The sequence below is a fragment of the Chaetodon auriga genome, chromosome 22 (genome assembly GCF_051107435.1).
Source record: "Chaetodon auriga isolate fChaAug3 chromosome 22, fChaAug3.hap1, whole genome shotgun sequence".
In the NCBI taxonomy this organism is placed as follows: Eukaryota; Metazoa; Chordata; class Actinopteri; order Chaetodontiformes; family Chaetodontidae; genus Chaetodon; species Chaetodon auriga.
In genome coordinates, this window is record NC_135095.1 from 8,005,991 (window position 1) to 8,028,621 (window position 22,631).

General features: G+C 44.1%; 2 protein-coding genes and 1 non-coding gene across 5 annotated transcripts; 1 reads left to right on the forward strand and 2 right to left on the reverse strand.

The window, feature by feature from the left end:
- Positions 1 to 623: 623 nt before the first annotated feature.
- Positions 624 to 14,905, reverse strand: brd1a (bromodomain containing 1a). Of its 3 annotated transcripts, none has more exons than XM_076721860.1 (13): positions 14,845 to 14,905; positions 11,095 to 12,514; positions 10,459 to 10,627; positions 9,982 to 10,113; positions 9,729 to 9,857; positions 8,447 to 8,759; positions 8,001 to 8,336; positions 6,203 to 6,784; positions 5,298 to 5,439; positions 4,912 to 5,045; positions 3,781 to 3,890; positions 3,215 to 3,369; positions 624 to 2,407 (listed from the first exon to the last, which is right to left on the reverse strand). In XM_076721860.1, the coding sequence occupies exons 2-13, from the start codon at positions 12,495 to 12,497 to the stop codon at positions 2,224 to 2,226; spliced, it is 3,789 nt and encodes a 1,262-aa protein (XP_076577975.1). In that variant the 5' UTR covers positions 12,498 to 12,514; positions 14,845 to 14,905; the 3' UTR covers positions 624 to 2,223. The 3 variants fall into 3 exon arrangements, with proteins under 3 accessions (XP_076577975.1, XP_076577976.1, XP_076577974.1); XM_076721861.1 differs by lacking the exon at positions 14,845 to 14,905 and adding an exon at positions 13,486 to 13,820 and having other exon boundaries at positions 10,471 to 10,627; XM_076721859.1 differs by lacking the exon at positions 14,845 to 14,905 and adding an exon at positions 13,486 to 13,820.
- On the reverse strand, positions 9,133 to 9,205 carry trnak-cuu (transfer RNA lysine (anticodon CUU)). The gene has a single exon. It is a non-coding gene; the product is annotated as a tRNA-Lys (tRNA).
- On the forward strand, positions 14,903 to 22,620 carry zbed4 (zinc finger, BED-type containing 4). Its single transcript, XM_076721862.1, has 2 exons — positions 14,903 to 15,057; positions 17,765 to 22,620. Exon 2 carries the CDS (start codon positions 17,958 to 17,960, stop codon positions 21,735 to 21,737), a length of 3,780 nt encoding a protein of 1,259 aa, XP_076577977.1. The 5' UTR covers positions 14,903 to 15,057; positions 17,765 to 17,957; the 3' UTR covers positions 21,738 to 22,620.
- The last annotated feature ends 11 nt before the right edge of the window (positions 22,621 to 22,631 follow it).

The window sequence follows — 22,631 nt, forward strand, 5'->3', positions numbered from 1 at the left end:
CTGAATCGAGGAGAATTGTTCCTCCGTTGCGGACTTCCATTATCAAATTCTGACGTTCAAAGATTCACATAAAAATGTTTGACATATCAAAAGCACCACGTCTGCTCAGCGAGCTGCATATTCATTTGATTTGTTGTTGGTGCACAAATGGTTTTAATTAGAACAAGTGATGAATAAAGATAATAACAGAAAAGGCTGATAAGGGTAATAGCCTTCCGCCAGCTCTCAAGCAATCATTAGAAAATCCTCTTTTAAGGAATTTACTGCCCTGACCATCAATCAATCAAATGCACAGCAGCCCAGTAAAAGCACGCCTGGTCCACGCAGCACACAGAAGCAACGTGTCCTGCCACAGTTCATGAGCTGACCCTTCTCTGCAGCCTCTATCAGGTGCTGCAGCTGCCAACCTACAGGACCCAGTGTGAGACGCAAGTGGACAAACATCAGCTGAGGAGATGAGCAGGGTACAGTGCCATATGGCAGGTGGGAGGTTGAATTAGTGTATGCAGTCTGCCCACCATGAAGGACATTCAGTCCTTTTAAGAGACCTTTGAGAGAATTTATGGCCCAGAAATGGCTCCAAAATGGGAATTTAAAAAAAGGAGAAGGATGTGTGTTGATATTTGTATCTTTTATTTTTTGCTTTGCTACAAAAAAAAAAACAGTCCCAGCAATATTTCAGATGACCTGATTAAAAAAACTACTACAGTTAAGTACAAAATGAAATATACCAAAACTACCCAACGCTACCCAGAAAAAATACGCAAGAGTATAAAATGAAATGTCTTGAAGTCTACTACTACAAAAAAAGTTAGAAAAGGTTACTTAAAAAGAAGGCAAGTATCCACCACAAAATGTGCCACTTTACCACAATCAGTTTGCATGTCTTTCCTTGAATATAAAGTAATGCAAATACTTTACAATAAGTTAACGCAGGCACGTCTCCCTACGACTACAGCGAAACCAAGTAACAGTCAAATGTTATCACATAAAAATACACTTTGCTTTTTTTCCTCTTTTTTTTTTGGCAACAATTTCACACGTCACACGGGGGAGAGAGAGAGAAAAAAAAAAAGGGAATCGGCAAAAAACTTCTGGGTAGCGACATTTTTGGTTTCTTGAGAACAATACACGTCCCATGTCCACAACATCAGACTGCCAGTATCAGCTTCACAGACTTACATACTGTATTACCGTGTGTTCAAATCATATAAATATATATGGACAAAAATATAGGAGAACTATTTTTAATACAAAAAGGAGTAATGCCAAATGGAAGCTTACGATTATAAACTTCAATAACTTAAAAAATGAAAGAGGGAATACTTTCATACTTTTCAGAAACATGATATTTTAGCCCTAATCTCCTTAATACTAAGGCTTTTCTTTTTTTTTTAGTCTTGTTGATCATACAGCACTGGCAAAATAGCACTCGCTCCTTAGCGGCAAGAATGCATCAAGTATAAATACTAAGAAAACTCCTGTACAGTACCCATTTATGTCAAAACTACAAAATAAGTTAGTGTCAGGCAGCTGTACAGATTATTTACAGTTTAAATACAAAGAAAGGTACTTGATGGAGATGACCAGTATGTGAATGTGGCCTTGACATAAAACGCAGGCTTTGGCTACAACAGATTTGATGCGACAGGAAATGTAGCTTCAGCTAATTGATCAGCAACTAGATGCTCTTTGTTTTAATAACTTCAGAGAAATGATGGTTGGCTACCTGCCAATTAACGGACCGAGTTGAGAAACGTATCAGCTGCAGCCAAAATTTCAATTTAAGTCTTACAACAAAGCCCTAAAATCAGATGCGTTCAGTCAGACGACCCAACTGCACCGACGTTTTCTGTTTTTGTCTTGAAATGGTGAATGAAAATGATTGGTGGAGTTAGGGGGAGGGCGGGTGCGCAAACAAAAGAGCAGTCTCGAAGCACAGTTACAAGCCTGGAGGTGGAGAGGAGACGATAGACACATTCAATTCAGCAGCAGCCGTATCCCATCGGCACATGGTAGGAGTGTGTGCGAGCAGGAATGGACGAGGAAGAGACACCACCTGTTACAGCAGGTGCACAGTAAACATTTGAGTCTCCTGCAGAGACAGAGAGGGGGGAGGAGGGTATTTGGTACAGGAGAGGTACACGTGTGTGTGTGTGTGTGTGTATGTGTGTGTGTGTGTGTGTGTGTGTGTGTGAGGGGAGAGAGAGGCGGCAAACGCCATCAGTCCACGTCACTGAGGTCGCTGACTGGCTCGTCCTGCACTATGCTCAGGTGGTTCATGGCACGGCTGAAGGCCACCTGGACAGCTTTGCGGATGCTGGACGTGCGTCCTTCCATCATTTTGATTTTGTCTATGGTCTTGTCCATTCCCAGAGGGACCATCTTGGACCTAGGAAGCCACTGCCTGAGAGGGGAAAAGACATGACGTTACACACATCAATACTACAAAGCCTGAACAGTGGCGAGAGTTGAATGTCTTTTTACAGGACATGCATCTATGTACAAAATGACAGAAAATTGTGGCAAAGGCGATGTTTTCCAATTGCTTGTTCTGTTTGAGCAACAGTCCAAAGTCCAAATATATTCAATTTCCAATAATATAAAACAGAGAAAAGCACTAAATCCTAATATGAGAGAAGCTGGAAGCAGCAAATGAGTTTTTCCCCGACAAATTTTTAATTCCGCAATGAATTGTTCCAGCGCATATTTGGAGAAGGCGTCTTTGTTTTTGTGCGTGAACACACACAAGCACGTGCATCCTAAAAATCATGGGTGTTCTGAAGCTATTTTTGCAGGAAAATGGGAGAAAATTGCAGCACAATTCTCATTAAACGCCACAACCTCAATTAACGATGTTCAACCCTGACAGCAACAGTCCTAAAACACCACTCACAATATTATTTATTGGTGTGTTCAGTTATATTTTTGACTTGTCTGATGTCCTTTGAGCACATTTTGTTAGTTTCAGCTCCATCATGGACACTCAAGATGTGGAACAGGCTTTCCAGGTAGCAAATAAAAAGCCTGATACCGGTGTGACACAAAGCCTGCTGTACCGCCATTATCATCAAAAAGAGCCATTTGTTTTGTCTTGACAATTGATGTCACGCAGGCACGAGCGAACAATGGCCGGCTGACAGACGTGTCGGCAGGCTTGCTCTTGTAGGACCCTGCAGCAGACTGAACCGGTCCCACAGATTGCGGCACTCACCAGCTGCGCTTGTTGTCGAAGAAGAGGACGAGGTAGAGTTTCTCTTCGGCTTTGTACTGCATCTGTTCTCCAATGCGGAGCACATCCATGGGGGGCATGGGGATAGACACCCCGTTGTGCTGGCAGCCCACGCGCGGCATGTGGGGGTCGATGATCTACACACAGCAGGAGAGGGGTGTTAAGACGCTCATGAATGCAAACGCACGGCAAACATGCGTTCAATCACGGACTCAGTCGAGCATAGAGCAAATATGTCTCTACTGTATACACACACACACGTACAAATGCATGCACATGATTCTTTTTCTCATTTGTCCTTTCATGCAGAGGTCAAATTAAACTGGTTAACAGTGAAAGGCTGCCACCTAGAGGATAAACAGGACATTTTAAACCAGCCACTGGACACCAAAAAGAACAGCTGTCGTAAAACTATTGCTTCATCCTGAGGGACAAGAGTGTCACAGTTAGGCTCCAAAGTGTCCCAGTGTGAAGAGATGACAGGGAAAACAACAGAATAAGAAGACTTTAGTCAGTGATTGTCAAGCTTTCTGTCCCACAACACTCACCAAGGCAGGGTAGGAAGGGTATCCACTACATTTGGCCCAAACTAGCTTTAGGGGTTCCAATGCAACTGTTGCAGCACTAGCAGGCATCCAAATATTGCTGTTGCCAACCTCTATGGAAGCGGGAACAACACCAAACAAGTTATGTGGGGGTTTAAACACAGACAGAAACACATTTCCAAAAGCCGTGCTGTAAGTGCAGGAGAACACAGCAAATCAGGAGGGGAAATTAACTTTCCCCCTTCGAGAGCCGCAGGTGAACGGCGGATATTAAAAATGCACTGGCCGCTTTTTGCATTTTATTAGCCAAATATGAATTTTAGGTGAGGGATGAGTCTCCAGATGCTGACTGGTTACGCGCCATGATGGCAGGTAGAGTACAAAGACTCACTGGTCACTGCCAAAAGGCACACGGAGTTGGCTGGCACCTGCTGCTCTTTTCAAGTATGTATGAATACCAGGTGTTTGCAACGTCTATCAAGTTCACCATTTAAACACCAAACTGTGCTGAAGCCAGAATATGAGGCCAGTTTTCCAGTTCAATAGGAAAAGTAAAAAAATCTCTGCACCCTCTTTCGTTTTCATGACATAATTTGAGACCTGCAGATATCTGGAAATATAAAACTGAACTAAACTGACTGAATGCAACAGGCTAAAAAAAAGTCGCATATTCATTGATTGTCGACAACCCACACTGAAGAAGAAGAAACTTCAGCACATAATTGATTTCTAGGCTGTGTTTTAATGTGTATTTGATGTTATTAACTGATAGTCAAGTGAGGTTTTACTGTTGCTAAGCACACCGTTTTCTCATATTTAATCTGTTCTTTATTAAAGCGAGCTGTCGTAGGCGGCAGCTGTAGCTCAGGAGGGAGAGCGGCTCGTCCAATAATCAGACGGTTGGCAGTTCGAGTGACCCTGGGCAAGATACTGAACCCTGAATACATATTTTTGTCACAAGTGTTCTTGCAAAACATATTTACTGATTACTGTACGAGTTCAAATGTGTATAGCAATTAAATATCAAGTACCTGGATAAAATGCTGTGTATTTATATGAAACTTTGGATGAAGTCTGCTTATAACGTTAATAAATGCGTGCAGATTCTTGTCACAAGTAATGCACCCAACTTACCGGCGGCGATTCGCGCAGCTTTTGCAAAATTCCCCGTTTCGATACAGGCGATTAATTCGCTCTTATCGTCCACAGTGTTTCTCCGGACCAAGGCGGGTTTCCCCTTCCCACATTTTGGAAGACTGAGAATAGTGCTAAAAAAAAAAAAAAAAAAAGGCAAAGCAGATTAGCAGATAGGTCACATCAAGATAGGAAATGCAGGATGACCACCCAGATCAATTTTTGCTAAGGCGCGGGAAGCATCAGTGAGTTCAAACTGATAAAGGAGATATTGCTTAAATTTAAGCAGTATATCACTTCTCATAAAGTGTGCGGATAGCTCTTCTGTCAGTTAAGTCAAATAAAAAAAAAAATCATAAGACTGTCTTCCCTCTGGTGGACTCTACCTGGTGCTTCCTGGCAGACTGCTACATGAGGAGATGGAGGACTCAGAGGCACAGCGTCGCCGTGGCTCCACCGGTCTACTGGCTCTACTCGAGTCTTCTAGCTCCTTCTCCTCCTCCACCTCCAGAAAACCACTGGACAGGCCTGAGAGGAGACACAACACCAAGGGAGGCAGAAAGGTTTACAACCAATCACAAAATTATATACAGCATTTCAAAGACTCTGATCCAAAAAGCCTGAATGTGAACCCAGGCCACTCCAGTCAAATGTGAGTGTATCTGCATTACAGCTGCCGCATGTAAATGAGTAAACAGCTGCTGGTAAAGCACTGCTACAGGTCAGCTTGACTGCGCTGTTACGTATTGGGATCTCCAGCTGGTGGCAGTGTGACCTAAGCTATAAATGCTGTGAGATTTGTGCAGCGTGAAGTAAAGAACCAACAAAAGTCAATGTTGTTGAACATGTTTTTAGTCAACAGAGCAGAACAAACAACTCCCAAGGAGCAATGCAACAGCAAGTCCAGAAGGACAACTGAAGTACGCCGCGTAGTCTCCCTCCACCTCCTCTAAGCCCGGCGCAGGCAGTCAGGAGGTCGCCGGAGGTATTAGCAAAACAGAGAACACAAGGAGCACCTAAAAGCCCGATCAATCTGGACGTCCCTGGTAAACAGGTGTCGGCTGTGATGCCTTGTAAGCTGTGTAGCAGCTCATTGCAACGTTTGCGCTGCCAGTTTCAGGATCTGGCAGCAGAGCTAAATATTAAGTTTGCTAATTTAATCAGCTTTGAAGGAATGTTGTGTAAACTGTAACATACGCTAACTCAAAGAAACATTGATGGCACATTCTAATTGATTTAAATCACAGTCGGTGATACACAGCTGCTGTATTTTTCTCTGTGCACTTCTTACCGGTGTCCCGTCGTTTAACAGGAGACTCTCCCTCCTCTTCATGCTCTCCTCCCTCCTCCTCGCTGTCTCTGCTGCCGCTGTGCTTCCTCTTCTTGCTGTGAAGGAGCGTCTCCAGCCTGGGTATGACCACCGACAGGAAGGATTTGGAGCCCAGCTGCGCGCCGTCTTCATCCTCCTCCTCCTCCCCACCCTTCTCACGTCCGTCCACTCTCTCAGCCACCTCGTCTCCGCCCCTCGGGGGCTTGTGGGGACTGGCGGCCTTCGACTTGCGGAAGAGCACAGCGGTGCGGCGGTTGACGGTGCCCGTGGGCTCGGCGAGGGTCGACGTGGCCACCACGCTCACGTCCCCGTCCAGCAAAGAGTTCTGGAGGCTGTCGTGGGAGTAGCCGTTGAGGCGCGGCGTAGAGGAGAGCAGGTCTGGGATTTCTCCGTCAAACTTGACGCACTTGCTGTGAGCCTTGTCTTCACAGTCTGGGGCGGCGTCGATTGGTTTGAGGGTGGGGGGCCCGGGGTCTGTGTCCGAGTGGATGAGGGGAGGAATGGAATCTGAAAGCTCCAGTTTAGGAGGAAGAGACTTGTCTCCTGCAGGGGAGAAGAGGCATTTTGACAGCAAAGCCAACATTAATCACTCAAACTGTGACCACATTATTCAGTTTGTTTGTACAGTTATTGGAAAGTTTTGAAGGTCTGACTATTTATATTAATCATTAGTATAATTCATGGTGCTATAGAAACAGGGAGCGGTAGAGGATTAGCTATGCAAAAGAACATAATGAAATCTTTGGCATACTCTTTTGGAGGAACAACGAATAACAAGCTGTTCATAAAAAAGTACAAACAGAAACACTATAACAAAATGACAGAGACAAGAAATATTACCTGCAGCATAACAGCAATTCCAGCAGTAATGTGCTGCAAAACCTACACTTGTTTGCAGGAATGCTGACACAGCACATTATCATATGGCTTTTGGGTTTATCATAAAAGCAAAACAAGATGCTGTTTAGCATAACTCTGAAGCACTTTTAAAATAAAAAAGGAGAGCAAGATGACTTTTTCCCTCTCTTTTTCCGCCCACCGGCTCATTATCACGCTGTCTATTCAAGGATGGGATCCACAGAGAGACATAAGAACGCTGTTCAGAGTCACCAGTAACACATTTTCCTCTGCTGCTGGCGCAAAACCATCGCAGCCATGTGATCCTAAACTTGTTTCTGTCTGCTTCTGTCATTGTGGAATGTGGAGTTCATGAGAGTGTCAGAGAGCCTTCTAACAATCTTCAGTTGAACGGTCTGTCAGAAAGAGACTGTGGAAGTAGATCTTTAAAAAACTCTCAGTTAAAACCAAGAGCATCAGACTTAAATCTACAGCGCTTTGTCGAGTATGTGTCAGTCACCTATTAGACATTAACAAATAATATCACCACCAATCCTCCTATTAAATTCAATGGGTCATGTTTTTAGCATATTTCTCCTGCTCACTTCAACACAAACCAGGCAGGGTTTCTAATGATTGTGTGTTAAGGTGGCCTGATAATCAGACTTAATCGCAGCCTCATCCTCTTCGAAATGCTTCAAACATCTGACGTGAAAGCAGCAGAGACACACTGGGTATGAGGAACAGCATGTGACTTTGCTCTGTGAGGCTGTGTTTTGGGTTGGGGGCTAATCTCTGACCTCTGACCCGTGTTTCAGGATATTAAGGACATGTGATTCTCTTTAGAAGGACAGAGGCTGTTTTACGAGCACGGCGTCGAACAGAAAACCTTCTACTGAAGCTGAGCAAGATCCATACGTACCCTCATCATCTGGAAAATGTCCGTTGGGCTTCAATCTCTCTTCTTTAGGTTTACCCAGCTCTGGGTGGGAGGCAGCGGATGAAGATGATGCTGACGTGGAGGGGGCTGTGAAGGAAGAACTGTGGTGGTGGTGGTGGTGATGGTGGGAGGGTAGGACTCTCTTTAGGCTTATTTCATTGCGCACATCGTTGATGGTCTTTTTGAGCAGCTTGAGACGCTTGCTGCGGGAGGGGCTGGACTTCATGGCACAGGTCAGGTCAAACTTCTCCAGGAGCTGCTGCAGCTGCTGGTCCTGAGAAAGATGCTCCCGATTGGTTGGAACCAGCAGGCGGTCCACTAAGAGGAGAAAAACATGGTTTTTCTCAACACATTTTAGGAATATTTCTCATTCTCTTCAACGCAAAAACACATCACAGAGGCATGTGTGTCTTTATTACCGCCCTTACCGTCCTCCCAAGAAAAAGATGGTGGTGCTTTGATTTCAGGAGCTTCAGACAGATGCATGCCACTTTCCGTGTCAAAGCCGATCTTCTCCACATCCCGTCGGGCCTTTCTGAGCAGGACCCCGCCCTGGTCTCGGAGGCGAACGGCGGCCCGGTAGAAATAGGTGTCCTTTGAGTTATACTTCATGCAATTATCAATGATGAGGTTAAAGTCATTCTCAAACTGCTCGAAGTTGTTGTAGCTCTGCGCGTCGATGCGCTGCCGCATAGTGGAGAAGTCCATTGGGTGCTTGATGTGGTCGAGGTAGTCAGGCACCTAATCGAAACAGAAAACATAATAAATTATTTTACGAAAAAAAACACTTTTAAAAATTGGCAGCAAATGTCACTGTACATTGCTTGTTAACCCAACCCTCTTGAACAAATATTATTACTTTAGATACAGCATTTAAAGCCATCAATGTCAACAGGGGCTGAGCAACATGTCTGTAAAGTAGACTGTATTACTCTCTGGGGCACACTGTCTTGACATGACAGACATGTAACAAAACTGTAAACAACACCATATTTCTCCTGAATCCTAATGTCTTAAAACTTGAAAGTCTGCATGCCAACACAAACACTTTACACACATGCTCAGCAAACCCAAGAAAATGAATCATTTACTAGTAACATTGGAGAAAAACTAACACCTAACATGGGGCTCGAACCCACGACCCTGAGATTAAGAGTCTCATGCTCTACCAACTGAGTTAGCCGGGCTCACACTGTGACACCCTTGGCCTTTCATGGCCGTCCGCCAGCGGACCTTACTCAAGTCTTACCAGGAAGTCACATTGCTCAACACTGTCTACACAGGGAGGGGGATGGGGGTGAGTTCTAACCTGAGTCACTGTAATCAGAATGTGTGACATGGAGTGAGCAGTTGTCTGCTGGCTGTAGTCTCTGTGGTGAGTCGGAGTGCAGCTTTTGAACAGATGTGGTTAAAGGGAAAAGCAGTGGCTGTGATTATTCTCCCTTTGCACGTGTTCATGCCATTATTTCACCATATCTGAAACTGGCAATCAGGCAGAAAAGCAGGTAAAACAGACCTGCTGTGTTGCTGTTAGCGGGCTTTCACCCCGACAAGAGCACAACAGCAAAACACAAAGAGCTGTGTTGAAATACGAGCCAGCGAGTCCAGTTTGAAGACTTATCAAACAAGCATCCGAAGGGAAAGACAATACAAGATTCTGAGTGGACGAAGGCAACAACAGAACTTTATGAAGTGACTGCTGAAGTTCACCTCATTGACATCAACCGGCTGGGTGAAGATCCTGGCCTGGTCTTTTGTCTGGAGCTGGTCCAAGAGGGCTCTGAGCAAAATACTGAAGGGAGTCAACTGCATCTCTAGGAGGGCCTCCTGCTGTTTAATCTGAGAACACAGCACAGATGGAAACCATTACAAGATCATTTTGTTGAATTTATTATCAGAATTTCTCTGACCCCAGGTTAAGTCAGAAGTTCACCCATGTACCCACTGATTCCTGCACTCCTACCTCTTCCCTCTTGAGCTTCTCTCTCTTGCGGATTAACTCCAGCAGCAGTCGGGCCCTCTCCAGGTCGTGTCGGAGACGGTGCCATTCCTTCAGCTGGTCCTTCAGTGCCCTGCTCTCCTCTTCATTCTGCCTCTGGTGACGAAATATAAATAAAACGGTTACATTAAAGAACAGAATAGAATTGAAAATGATCCAGCTTGCATTGTTTTCTGAAGAGACTCCCGTTTTTCAGATTTTTTCAACAACACCTACTATTTAAGGCACACAGACCCACATTTAGCAGTAAACAGGCACCTGTACACACAGCATTATCAAACGCCTCGTTAACAGCAGTAATTAAGTGCTGAACAGCATACTAGACAGAACATTAAATGTTTGAAAAATCAAATCAAAAAAAAGACATTTCAAGTTGTAAAAGCTATTGGTACTCTGATAGAGGGCAAAATGAAGACTGAGAGCCTTCTGTGGTTGACTGACAGATGAACAAACCGGCTGTGCATTCTTCTGAGACTGCAGGCTTGTCTGAAGGCGTCTGATGAGCGGAAGCCCATTCCTCGATTGCCTCTTCAGTGTCCAGTAATTTAGGACCAGCTCCACAAATGCTTTCTTCTTCTGGACTGACACCTGGTTCATAATGGTTTGTAACCTAAAGGAGCCAGGAAGACAGGTATTAGCAGGACACAGCCAGGGTGAGAGAGAACAACAACTAGCATGTGTCACAATTAACTTGTTTCTTGCAAGATGACACAAGTCAGCAGTGGCTGGTTACCTGTGGTTGTGACTTTGAGAGTAATATTAAAATTAACAGCCACAGACAAACTTTAACCAGCAACTGACGAGCACTCAACACAAATGCATTCAAGCAGATCACCTAAGCTCCTATTTGCGAAGGCAAACATTTGCCAGTGTCACATGCTCAAATCCTGCAAAAGCCAATGCTTGTATATCAACAACCATATGTTCTAACAGTGTCAGTCAGTCTTGAGTCAGACAGAAAAGCCCTCCCTTTTACCACCACTCCACAGCAGGCATCAATACCGTAAAAGCAAATGTACTTGAATGACCACCCTGACTCACCAAATACTACATCATTAATACAACTCAGAAGTTTACCTGTGAGCAGGAAAAGTAGGCACAGTTGCAGGAGTTGCTTCTTCACTTTCAGGTTCAGGCTCTGGCTTCTTACTCTTACTCTTCTTCTTCTGCTTCCCTTTGGACTGTCCTTTACCACTGCCTCTCCCTTTGTCCACTTTCTTACACAGTCCATTTTTGGGTTTGGCATCATCGTAGATAGTAAGAGGCCTCCTTACACAACCGTTAGGTGTGTGAGCGCCACAATAGGCCGTCTTTTTCACAGAGAATGTGGGCTCTCCTGTTTCCGTCACCTCTTTGATGGGCTCCATCTTCATAAAGAGGCCAGCCTTTTGGGCACAGCTGACATGGAAGGCGGTGTAACAGTTGGCTTTGTGGCACTGGATGCACGCCCCGACACCTTTCTCCTTGCAGAGGTAGCAGGTGAGCTTCCAGCGAGCTGGAGGAATGTGGCTGACACCGTCAATGGGTTCAATGAAGGTGGTGTTGGAGAAGCCGACCTCAGGGACCCAGAGAGCGCACACCACATGGCCCCAGCGATCATCGTCTGTCTTTTTCACTGCTCCACCCTTGTTAGGACAAAGTATGCAGTCTGCAGGCTGAGAGGATGACTGGATGCAGTGCCTGCAGAGCCACTGGCCCTCAGGAATGTAGGGCACACCGTAACATTCCTGGTGCACAGCCACATTGCACATGTCACAAAACAGGATAGCGTTGCTGTTGTGACACTCTCCATCCATGCAGATGCAGCAGACAGCATCCTCGTCAATGGGTGCTTGCTTTTCACTTCTTTGATCCAAACTTTCTAGATACAACTCTTTCTCAAAGCGGTCGACAAGGAACTCAAAGACGTTGTGGGAGACCTGACTGACCCCTTCGCTTCTACGTTTCTCATTGACCAAATCCAGCCAGGAATAATCTTCTTCATCCATGTCATACTCTGTTTCCTCATCCAGCTCTTCCTCCGTCTTCTCCATGTATTTATAAAAGGCAGCTGCCCGCTTAGGAACTGCTGGAAGATTATACTCCACTGTACGAAATTTCGGCTCTGGAAGCTTTGGTCCAGCGTTAACACCAGCGTGATGTCCGCCTCCCTCTCCATGTCCAGTTATGCCCAGTGCTGCGTTTCTCTTCTCCTGGTTGTTTTTTAGTCTCACTGACCTCAGGAGGACCTGCTGCTGGGGTTTCTCAGCATTCTCCTTATTGCTGGTGCACTCCATCATCTCCTGCACCATTGGGTCATCATCCGAGATCACATCCAGCTTGTCATATATGCTGATCCGATGGACGCGGCCATCGATATCGAACTCCACCATGCGCTGCGCCTGCGCGTAGGTCAAGATCTGCTTGTTGGGGGAAGGCTTGATGGGAGACGGCGGCCTCTGCGGCACCGCAACCCGGTGCTGCCGAGCTTTCTTCTTCATCTTGACGCTCCGTGTTGCTGTGGAGACACAGGGTGGAGAGGAACCATTAGAGATCTACATGCATTTCAGGCAAGTTAAACCACGAGGAGAGAAGGTGGATGCATTATACTGAGGTAGCTGCATTTCAGGGGTCAGAAAATACACCATGATAATTTAGTATTTTGTGGTACCATCCACACTTATTTCTGATTGACATGATAAAAAAAAAACCTTCTAAGTGACAAAGCCTAATCTGTTTATTTCAACAGCATGAGAAAAGGATCAATATAATATATACCCTGTAATGTGTATGTAGTATGTGATCAAGTAAGATATATACATATACATATACCTAGCATAGATAAGTAATAACATGCCTTGTAACTGACTGCTATGCTAGGCTACCTGTTTTACACAGAGAAATAAGGTCTTCTAATTTAATCAAATATCCTCTGGAAGAGAACACATAACATTTTCTGAGTCGAATACATTATATTTTACATAACGTTAAAGTTAACCAGCTCATTGAGAGGGCAAGAGGATGGTGCAACGTCCATTGATGTTACTGTCTCCAACTACAGGTACTAACTTATCTCTGTTGTGACCTGTAGTGTAACGTTAGTAGCCAGCTGGACGTTACAGCTTTGTCAATGAGCTGAGGCATTTAAATGCGGTGGGAGGCGGCCACACGTTTCCTTTTCAATACGACCCCACAGGACTTAGCGCTTGCCCATTTGGTGCAAGATGCAATTGACTTTTCACTAACGACTAACAGTCCAACTGACCAAGTTGCTAACAATAACATTAGCCTGCCAGCTAACTAGCAAGAGGAGCTAGCCACCCCCTAAACCGAGCAAATGGCGTCAAACAAAACATGAGCTCTTTAAAACAACGTTTGTACATTCACACCCAGTGTGTAATATTAAACGCACATTTTGCAGATGCACTGTATAGCTTCTCTTCGTCGTCACATAAAACACGGAAAAGCATAGAAAACCAAAGCACATACCTCGGATTCACGAACAGTTTTGCTAGTAGAGGGAGACGGTAGCTAGCCAGCAGCCTTACAAAGCAATGGCGATACGGCCTGCTAAGTGGCTCTAATTCCGCACACAATGTTCTCATCCAACGGGCGATACTGGGGTCTTTTCAGTAACTGATAAAAAGAGAAAGATGGCTGCTTGGTGCCTGTGAAGTTTCGATGTAAAATTCCACAGAGAACACACAACTATTTGCTTTGTGGACCATTCATAGGCTAGAGTCACTCGCTAGCCACAGTCGACCAGGAGCAAAAAGCAGTAACAGCAGCAGCACAGCGAACGGCTCATCCCCCAACACAACAATGCGTTTCACCAGACAACTCCCACCCGTACGCACTACTCTACGTGTGACGCTGGAGGTCATGTTGGTGGTGAGTCGTGCATTTCACACAAAAGCCCATCTGTCACACAATCAATGCATTGCCTTTTGTCAACCCTTACTAGCCATACACAGACAAAGCTCCGAACAAAGCGTGAATCGGGGCAGTAGCGCTGTCTGAGTAAGGCTGGGGACATGTCTGTTTCTGGCTCTCCGAACCGGTGTTTGAAGTCATAACCAGTGTGTATGACTTTCAAACTGGTGTGTCTATCTGTCATGGTCTGGACTATTGATTCAGCATTTCTCCTCTGGTCACAGAGGACAGTCAGGACATAGGCAGAACAACAAATCACTGCTAAATGCCCCACCCTGGTGACCACTTCCCCACATGCTCTTTAAGTTTAGAAAAATCCCGTCTGTGTAAAGCAGCAACGTGTTGTGGTGATAAAACCATACACATCGTTCTTAAACGAAATCCATACTGTGCAGCCCGAGACCGTGAATGCAACACACAGCAGAGGTCATGTGTTCATGGAGCAGTAATTACTTCGTAGTAAAAAGCTGCCATTAGTGTTGGCGATTTTTGTTCGTTTAATTAGACAGACAGTCGCTATTTGGTTCTTTCCAACTTACATTTCGAGCCGAGGTTCCTTTAGTTCGGCCAGTATGTAAAGATAATACACAACCAACTATAATATAGCAACCGTTCAAGAACGATTTATATGGTTTGATGAAGAATACAAGCGTTATTACCATTATCATTATTAATTGACAATTATTATTAGACCATTATTATTAGACAAGTACTGCTGTTGTTGGTTGTGGTGTTAACTAACCCCAAGTTAACCGTTAACTGTTAATGTTACATGTTGTCCCTTGTAATACATAAAGCAACGTATCTAAATAGGCCACTCAATTGTCATCTTAATAGTCGCGGATAACTGATCTGAACGGGTGAAAAATCAAGGTAAAGCAGGGTGTTATGTGACATATTGCTTAAATGCTTTACCCCCTTCGCCATACTGAAGACCCTGCGCCCGGTGACATCATTAAAACATGTTCCTTCCGTCCGACGCTGTGTGGAGCTGCTTCGGCCGAACGCGAACTGCTAGCAAACCAGGAGACAAAAGCAACAAAGTGAACCCCCCTCTGGATCAATCAAATGTGTCATATTTAACTGTTTAGGAGCCGAAACCTTGTGATCACAACGCCGTACTTCACAGTAAGTATCCTGAGCACATGTACACGTCTAAGGAGGGTTTAATGTGGTTAGGACGTCGTGGTGACTGCTGGTCTGATTCGGATCCCGTGTGGTTCGTGTGTTGCCACGGCTGGGTTCTGCCTCGCCAGGTTAGCTAGTAAGTCCTGTGTGTGGCCTAGCTGGCAGCTAACCAGCTAGCAGTCGTGGTGTGGTCCGAAATTTACTAAACGCCTTTCCCAGGCCATTGCGCCCTTAATGGAATAGTTGTAGAAGTTACAGTATCTGTAATATTTGTGCTACAAATCCATGTGACGGAAGTGTTGTACCTGTGTTGTTTTTGTGTGTTCATTAGCCTTGCGGCTAACCCAGTTAGCACCAGGATAGCCACCGTGCTGTTTACTGATGATGTAGCGTAACTGCCAAAAATTTTCTTTATAACGTTGAATATTTATTGGTGTGTGGGTCGCACAAGTTTCGGGATTTGTGTTAGCTGTTGTTCAGCTCGGTTTATCCGAAAGCCGGTGTGTAAATAACCATTTACAAATTGGTGTGTTATGGTAAGATGAAAGCTAGTTGGTAATTTTCTACTGTCCTCTCACATCTTCCTGACTTAAGCCAAACCCGGAAAAACTATCTGCCACTGCTCTCTGAGGAAATGGCTTAACGTTGCTTGTTTTTCTTGGATGCCTGCTTAAATCAAATCATGTATTAATAATCAGCGATGCAATCGGTTATGCTGGCAACATTCATGCGGTTAGATTGAAATGAATGATCGATTAGTTTTATGAACGTTTATTGGAGACGACTTCAAGCGAGACTGCATTTGGATGACACATGTGCATTCAAGCGAGTATTGTCAGAGCTTAGCATGATGTGTCTTGTACGTACACCTACTTTGCTCATGTATTGTAAAAATAAACCTAAATTTCATAGTCATGGGGTGTTGTAGTATTTTAGCTTATTTAGTTTGTGCTGTATGTGCAACGTGCTTTTTTAAAATTATTATTTTGTATTAATATTTAGTGACACTAGGAAAGTAATTATATATAGCACCCAAAGTGAGGCACTGGCTGTTTTTAACAAACCACATTTGATCTGATCACTCAGCTGGGGGTTGTGAGAGGTTTGTTAACAGCATACACATCATATTCACCCAGTTAGCAGTTTATTATGTAGGACACTAATGCAAAAAATGTGATCTAAATACTAATTGCACAAAGATTATATAATGTTGTTTGCATTATATTGAAAGTTGAGAATTTTTGGCTACCTCGTTCATATTAATGAAGCTAGATTAAATCTTAGAAGCTCCTCTTTGAAACAGTATTCACCAAAACTGGATTAATCCTCATTAAAGCAGTGTCTGCATTAGTTTTAGACAGGTGGAACAAATGAACTGGTGGCTGAATGTATATTTGCATTGATAAATGCCATACTCATTCATATAGACATATCTGCATTGTGACAATTTATGAGCGACTGCTACAAGTTAGACTGCATTTGGGTGCCACTTGTATTCTTAGGCAAATATTGTCAGAGCTTAACATTATGTGTCTTGCATGTGCACGTGCTGTATCTTTTGCGATATTGACCCTCGTCTAGGTCTCGTCTGTATTGTTTGCTCATGTATTGTAAAGATAAAACAACATTTTTAGAGTTAAGGAGTGTTGTGTCAGTATTTTACCTTACTTTATAATTTTATGCTGTTTATGCTGTCTGCATTATGACTGGATTATTTTGCCTCTGTGGTGCTGAGAATGTGCTGACATAACAACAGTCTAGTAATGTTATGGCAAAAATGGTCGACTGGGTGTCTGTACAAACCTGAGTCACTGGGTTGGTTCTTCTTCAACCAGAAACTACCCCCAAACTGATTTCAGTCATTATTCCTGAAAATGTTCTCATCCGTGCCAGCAGCTCCTTAAGTGTTTTGCTGTAATGAAAACATCTTTACACATGGATCCACACCCAGTATCTTAAAGTTTTGAGCACCATGTTTGTAGAGTTGTCACACATTTTCTGTTGTGCATAGACCTACTGTATCATGAGGCAGTTATACAGCATCACGTGAGAAGAAAAAAAGTTACTGGTGTTACAGAGCATGCCTTTAAGTCCCAAAACTCAAAACTGGACAGTGGAAATATCTTGAATATTTCTTTGGTAAGCCTTATTTTTCCAGCAAATAGAAAAACGTTTGCTTACAGATTTAAAGGATGACAAAAAAAAGAGTTTGTTGGGATGAGAACAGGGGAGGCTGGGAGAGGTATTCCTGCCCTTGGTGGATGATTACCATTTCCCAGGTGGCTGCATGCATATGTAAGCTGTGGGTCATGAATGAAGGACCTGAAGACCCAGCTGAACCTGCACATGTAAATGAGACAGTGTAGCATCACAGAGAGCAAAATTAATAGTGATCAGGCAGTGCCTGTCAACTTAGAATTTCAGATGTTTCGATGTTTACTACCATGAAGATGCTTTCAAATGAAAATCACAGTAGTGAATATGGGCATACTTTTGTATTACTTGATTTTACAGCAGGAGTTGTGATTTTTGAAAGTCAACACACTGTTGCTGTTGGTTAATCAGTTTTAGAAAATCAAAATGAAATTGGAAAGTCATGTACAAGACTACAAGTGTTATTGCAGAATATCTATATTACCTGTTGTTTTGGAATCTTGTTATTTTCTAAGGATACACTTTGATCTGTTTTCTCTCTCCCTCCCTCCAGGTTGTGTGCAGAGAGGTGAAAATACTTTGGTCATAAATGGAGAGGGACAAGCAGGCACCCTTTGTCCCAGACAGCCACACACACATTACAACTCCTGCCTGAGAACTGCAGTATCGATGACTACACCTGAAAAACCTGATCACATTTGACAACACAGATCTGACTATTGTACAGAAACCCTTGGGCTGCTGCCATGGATGGGGAGGAAGAGGTCTCTCACTTGAGTGAGGATATGGTCAGTGAACCTAATGGCTCCACAGAAAGCAAAAAAAGAGAGGCAAAAGGGACCTGCTTGAAAATTGAGGGCCAAGATGGCTATGTGTTCAAATCCTACAGCATTAACCCTCATGAGACTGCGGATGCAAAGTCACCTGCTTGCTCCTCAATAACACTGGATAAAGACTCTCCCCCTTCTTTTCATTTATCTCAGGATGACAAACAGTTGGAGTCAGACCAAGCAAGTGAGACTGACCCAGCTTCTCCCACCCTTTCAAACAAATGCCTGAACACTAATACTGATGAAAATATGGAGAGTGGAAAGTATGAAAATGGTAATGAAGAAAGTCAGCATATCAAAGAGGAGACTGGAGATGCAAATGGAATGGAGGAGGAAACCCAGGATGATGAAAGGCTAGCATTTGGTAGCTCATTTGGCCCTTTTGTAACTAGAGATGGTGATGAGTATAGTAATTTACTAAGTGGATACACTAGCACCCTTTATGATGTTGCCATGGATGCTGTCACTCAGAGCCTTTTGTCGTCTATGAGGAGTAATACCAACCCAAGGAAAAAATCTCCTGCATGGAACCATTTCTGCATATCGCCACGCGACAGTACCAAAGCAATCTGTTTATACTGCATGAAAGAGTTCAGTCGGGGTAAGAATGAGAAAGACCTCAGTACAAGTTGTTTAATGAGGCACGTACGAAGGGCTCACCCCACTGTGCTTTTACAAGACGGAGCAGACACATCCTCACATAATCTGACTAGCTCTCTTGCCTCACCTTTGATACCTCCCTCCCCAAACTCACCAAAAAATGGAGACTTGACAAATAGCATTATTTCTTCTGCCTCAAAGAACACTTCACCGTCCACCTCCTCAGCTGAAAATTCAGATCTGTCATCCAAAGAAGTGTTGCCCAAAGTTGAACCAAAACAAGAACAGCTTGCCAACATTGACACTGTTTGCAGCACACTCTCATCCTCACATTCCAATGAAAACAACCTTGAAGACATGTTAGACGGAGGGGCCGAGCGCCTTCCTGGGACCCCTAAAAGTTCAAGTTCCCGTCGGAGATCAGCTGTATGGAAACACTTCTACCTGTCGCCTGCTGACAATTCCAAAGCAGTATGTATCCATTGCATGAATGAATTCAGTCGGGGTAAAAATGGGAAAGATCTAGGGACAAGCTGTCTTATTCGTCATATGTGGAGGGCCCACAAAGAGGTTGTCATTGAGGAAAATGGACAGGGCAATCACATTCCCCCACCCTATACAAACCCGCCCTCACTATTGTCCCGCACACAACTGCAGGATCCACTGGAATTAAAAAAAGAATCGCCCCTTCCCCCATCCTCACCAGAAACCATATCAGATGAATTACCCCAGAGCATGGAGGAAAGCATGGATATAAAAGAGGAATCTGATGAGGTGATGCATCTCTCCATGCAGGAGTCCTCTCTCAATCTCTCCTTCAAAACTCAGGGGGAGGATACACCCTTAACTTCCTCACCATGTGACCTCTCTGAGGGCCCCAGCCTCAATCAGGAACATTCAGTTTTCCAGCAAAACAAGAAGATCATGAAACGGGTGAAATCTGAAGTGTGGCACCACTTCATAGTGTCACCGGTTGACCAGTTAAAAGCACTGTGCCGTTACTGTCCATGTGTCATCAGTCGAGGGAAACGGGGGGACTTTGGTACAAGCTGTCTGATGAGGCATCTTATGAGACGCCACCCAGACGTCCTCAAAAACCAAAAAAGCACAGATGAGAAGGAATCCTCCCCTCATCCCTACACCAATCTCACTGCAACGGACGCAGTTTCAACCAAAGAAACTGAGAGCCCTGCCAGTGAGAAAAAGCCACAAACCCTGCCTGTTTTCAGCAAAAAGACGTCAAAACTGTGGAACCATTTCTCCATTTCACCTGCTGACCCGACAAAGGTGGTTTGTTTGCACTGTAGCCGCACAATTAGCAGAGGCAAAAAGACTACGAACCTCGGCACAAGCTGCCTATTCAGGCACATGCAGAGGTTTCATGGACATGTTCTTGAAAGTAACAATACTATCTCAGGTGATGTGCCGTCTGCTGAAATTCATGTTAAACAAGAGCTCATGGACACTTCTGTTTATGAAACAGAGCAGAACCGTGAGAAGTTTGATGAACACCACCCGGTTGCCAAAAAAATCACCAAACTCATCGCAGAAATGCTCGCACTGGATCTTCAGCCATCAGCTATGGTGGAGAATGCTGGACTGAACAGACTACTAGAGTACCTCCAGCCTCAGTATTCTCTACCACCTTCTTCTTACTTTACCAGCACTGCCATACCAGATATGTACGAAAGGGTGAAGGATGTTGTGCTGACCCACCTGAAAGAGGCTGAAGGTGGTGTTGTCCACTTCACAACAAGTATTTGGGTCAGTAGCCAGACAAGAGAGTACCTGACCCTAAGTGCCCACTGGGCGACGTACGAGTCAAGTGTCAGACCCCAGGGTCAGGACTTTCACTGCTCCGCTCTCCTAAGTGTCTCACAAATAGACTGTGATCATGATATGCATGACATCCCAAAGCAGCTTGAATATCTGTGGGATTCTTGGATCACCTCATCAGGGCTGAAAAAGGGGTTCACTGTAACTGATAACAACAACATCAGAAACACCTTGGAGGACCATGGCCATGTCACCATGCAGTGTTTTGGACACACTATAGACCTCATTGTTAGCGAAGCCATAAAGAGCCAGAGAATGGTTCAGAACCTTCTGAGTATTGCACGGAAGATCTGTGAACGTGTGCACCGCTCAGCAAAGGCCAAGGAGAAGCTGGCTGAGCTTCAGAGGGCCCACCAGCTGCCAGAGAACCAACTGATTCAAGATGTTCCTTCCAAATGGAGGACCTCCTTTTTCATGCTGGAGCGCCTGGTGGAACAGAAGAAAGCCATCGATGAGATGTCGATCGAGTGCAATTTCAGGGAAATGATCAGCTGTGACCAGTGGGAGGTGATGCTGTCGGTCTGCAATGCACTGAAACCTTTTGAAGTCGCCTACCGGGAGATGAGCAACCGCACTGCCACTCTGGGACAAGTCATACCACTCATCCACATTCTCAATAGAAAGATAGATCTGCTGTTTGATGAAACTGTGGGCATAGACAACATGCTCAAGTCTCTAAAGGAAGCCATGGTGAGCAGAATGTCCGCAACTCTGCACGACCCAAGATACACCTGGGCGACCATGCTGGACCCACGATACAAGACTTCACTGTTCACAGAGGAAGAAGCTGAGCAATGTAAACAAGATCTAATCCGGGAGCTTGACTTGTCCTCTTCTACCTCAGTGGCAGGTAAGCCTCCGCTCCCCAATGGCTGCAATGAGACCCCTGTTTCATCCAACACCTCCAACTCCAACAAGGACAACCTCTGGTCCCTAATGGCTGACATCCGACAAAAAATAAAACACGAGGAGAAGCCAAAGTCCTCAGAGCTGGCAGTGCTGGAGTACCTTGAGGAGGACATACTTGATCAGAGCTGCGATCCTCTCGATTATTGGAACCTGAAAAAATTCTTGTGGCCCAATCTTGCCAAAGTAGCTGCCCGTTACGTGGGCTGCCCTCCCAGCATCGTCCCAGCAGAGACACTGTTCAGCACAGCTAGTGTCAACTGTACCCTAAATCAGCCCAGACCTTTACTGGAAAACATGGAGGGTCTGCTGTTCCTCAAGGTCAACCTCCCTTTGATTTATTTTCAGTACTGATTATTGCTGATCATTAACTTGAAAACCCTTTATTATGGACCAAGTTGCATAGCTGTGAAATGGGGATTTTCTGTTGGGCAAAATGTAAAATATTGATTTATATACTGATAATTCTCAATGCAAAGGCCAGATTTGGAGGTTTTGTTGTATTCTATGTACTACTGTTAAACACTTTGGAGCTGTTGTGATGAAAAGTCTCAGTCAGAAGTGTATCAGGGAGGGAGGGTTTTTCTAGCTGTAGGGGTTGGTGATAATGTGTTTGCTTGTAAATCGATGTTTTTGTTTTCCGTGTCTACTCTCTCCTTGTGCCTTATCCAAAACTACTTCAGGTCAAAATGCTGTAAATATTTTGTTAAATTGCGCAGATCACATCAGGATGCTTTTCAATTATGTATTAAAGATAGATGCAGAGTTGTTTTCTGAATGAAAACATGGCCCAAAAATAAATGCTGTGACTGAAAGATGTTTTAAGTTAATGTTATTTAATTTTCATTGTGAATTTGTGGCTCATGGTACTGTCGTTTAGAAATAGACTCTTTTTTTTTTTAACTTGCTGAAATGTTTTTAATAAGATCATGTATAATATTGCTGTATTTTCAGAATAAGCAGTTTGTTTGGAATATACAATTTGTCTCTTAAGCACAATTTAAGTTTATGTCCAGGGGATTAAATTATGGTTTTATTATTGAATAAAACAATGTACTGTACATTTTTATATTAAATAACTTCTGAACCTAATTTGATAAATGTTTTAGCATTGAGACTGGAATCATGCAAATTTTGTGGTCATTTGTAAATAAAGGTTTTCCTTATGCAATATTGAAGAGGGTTTTTTTTTGGGTTTGGGTGTTATCAGTTGGTCACCGTTTAATGTTCAGATCATGGACAGAGTTA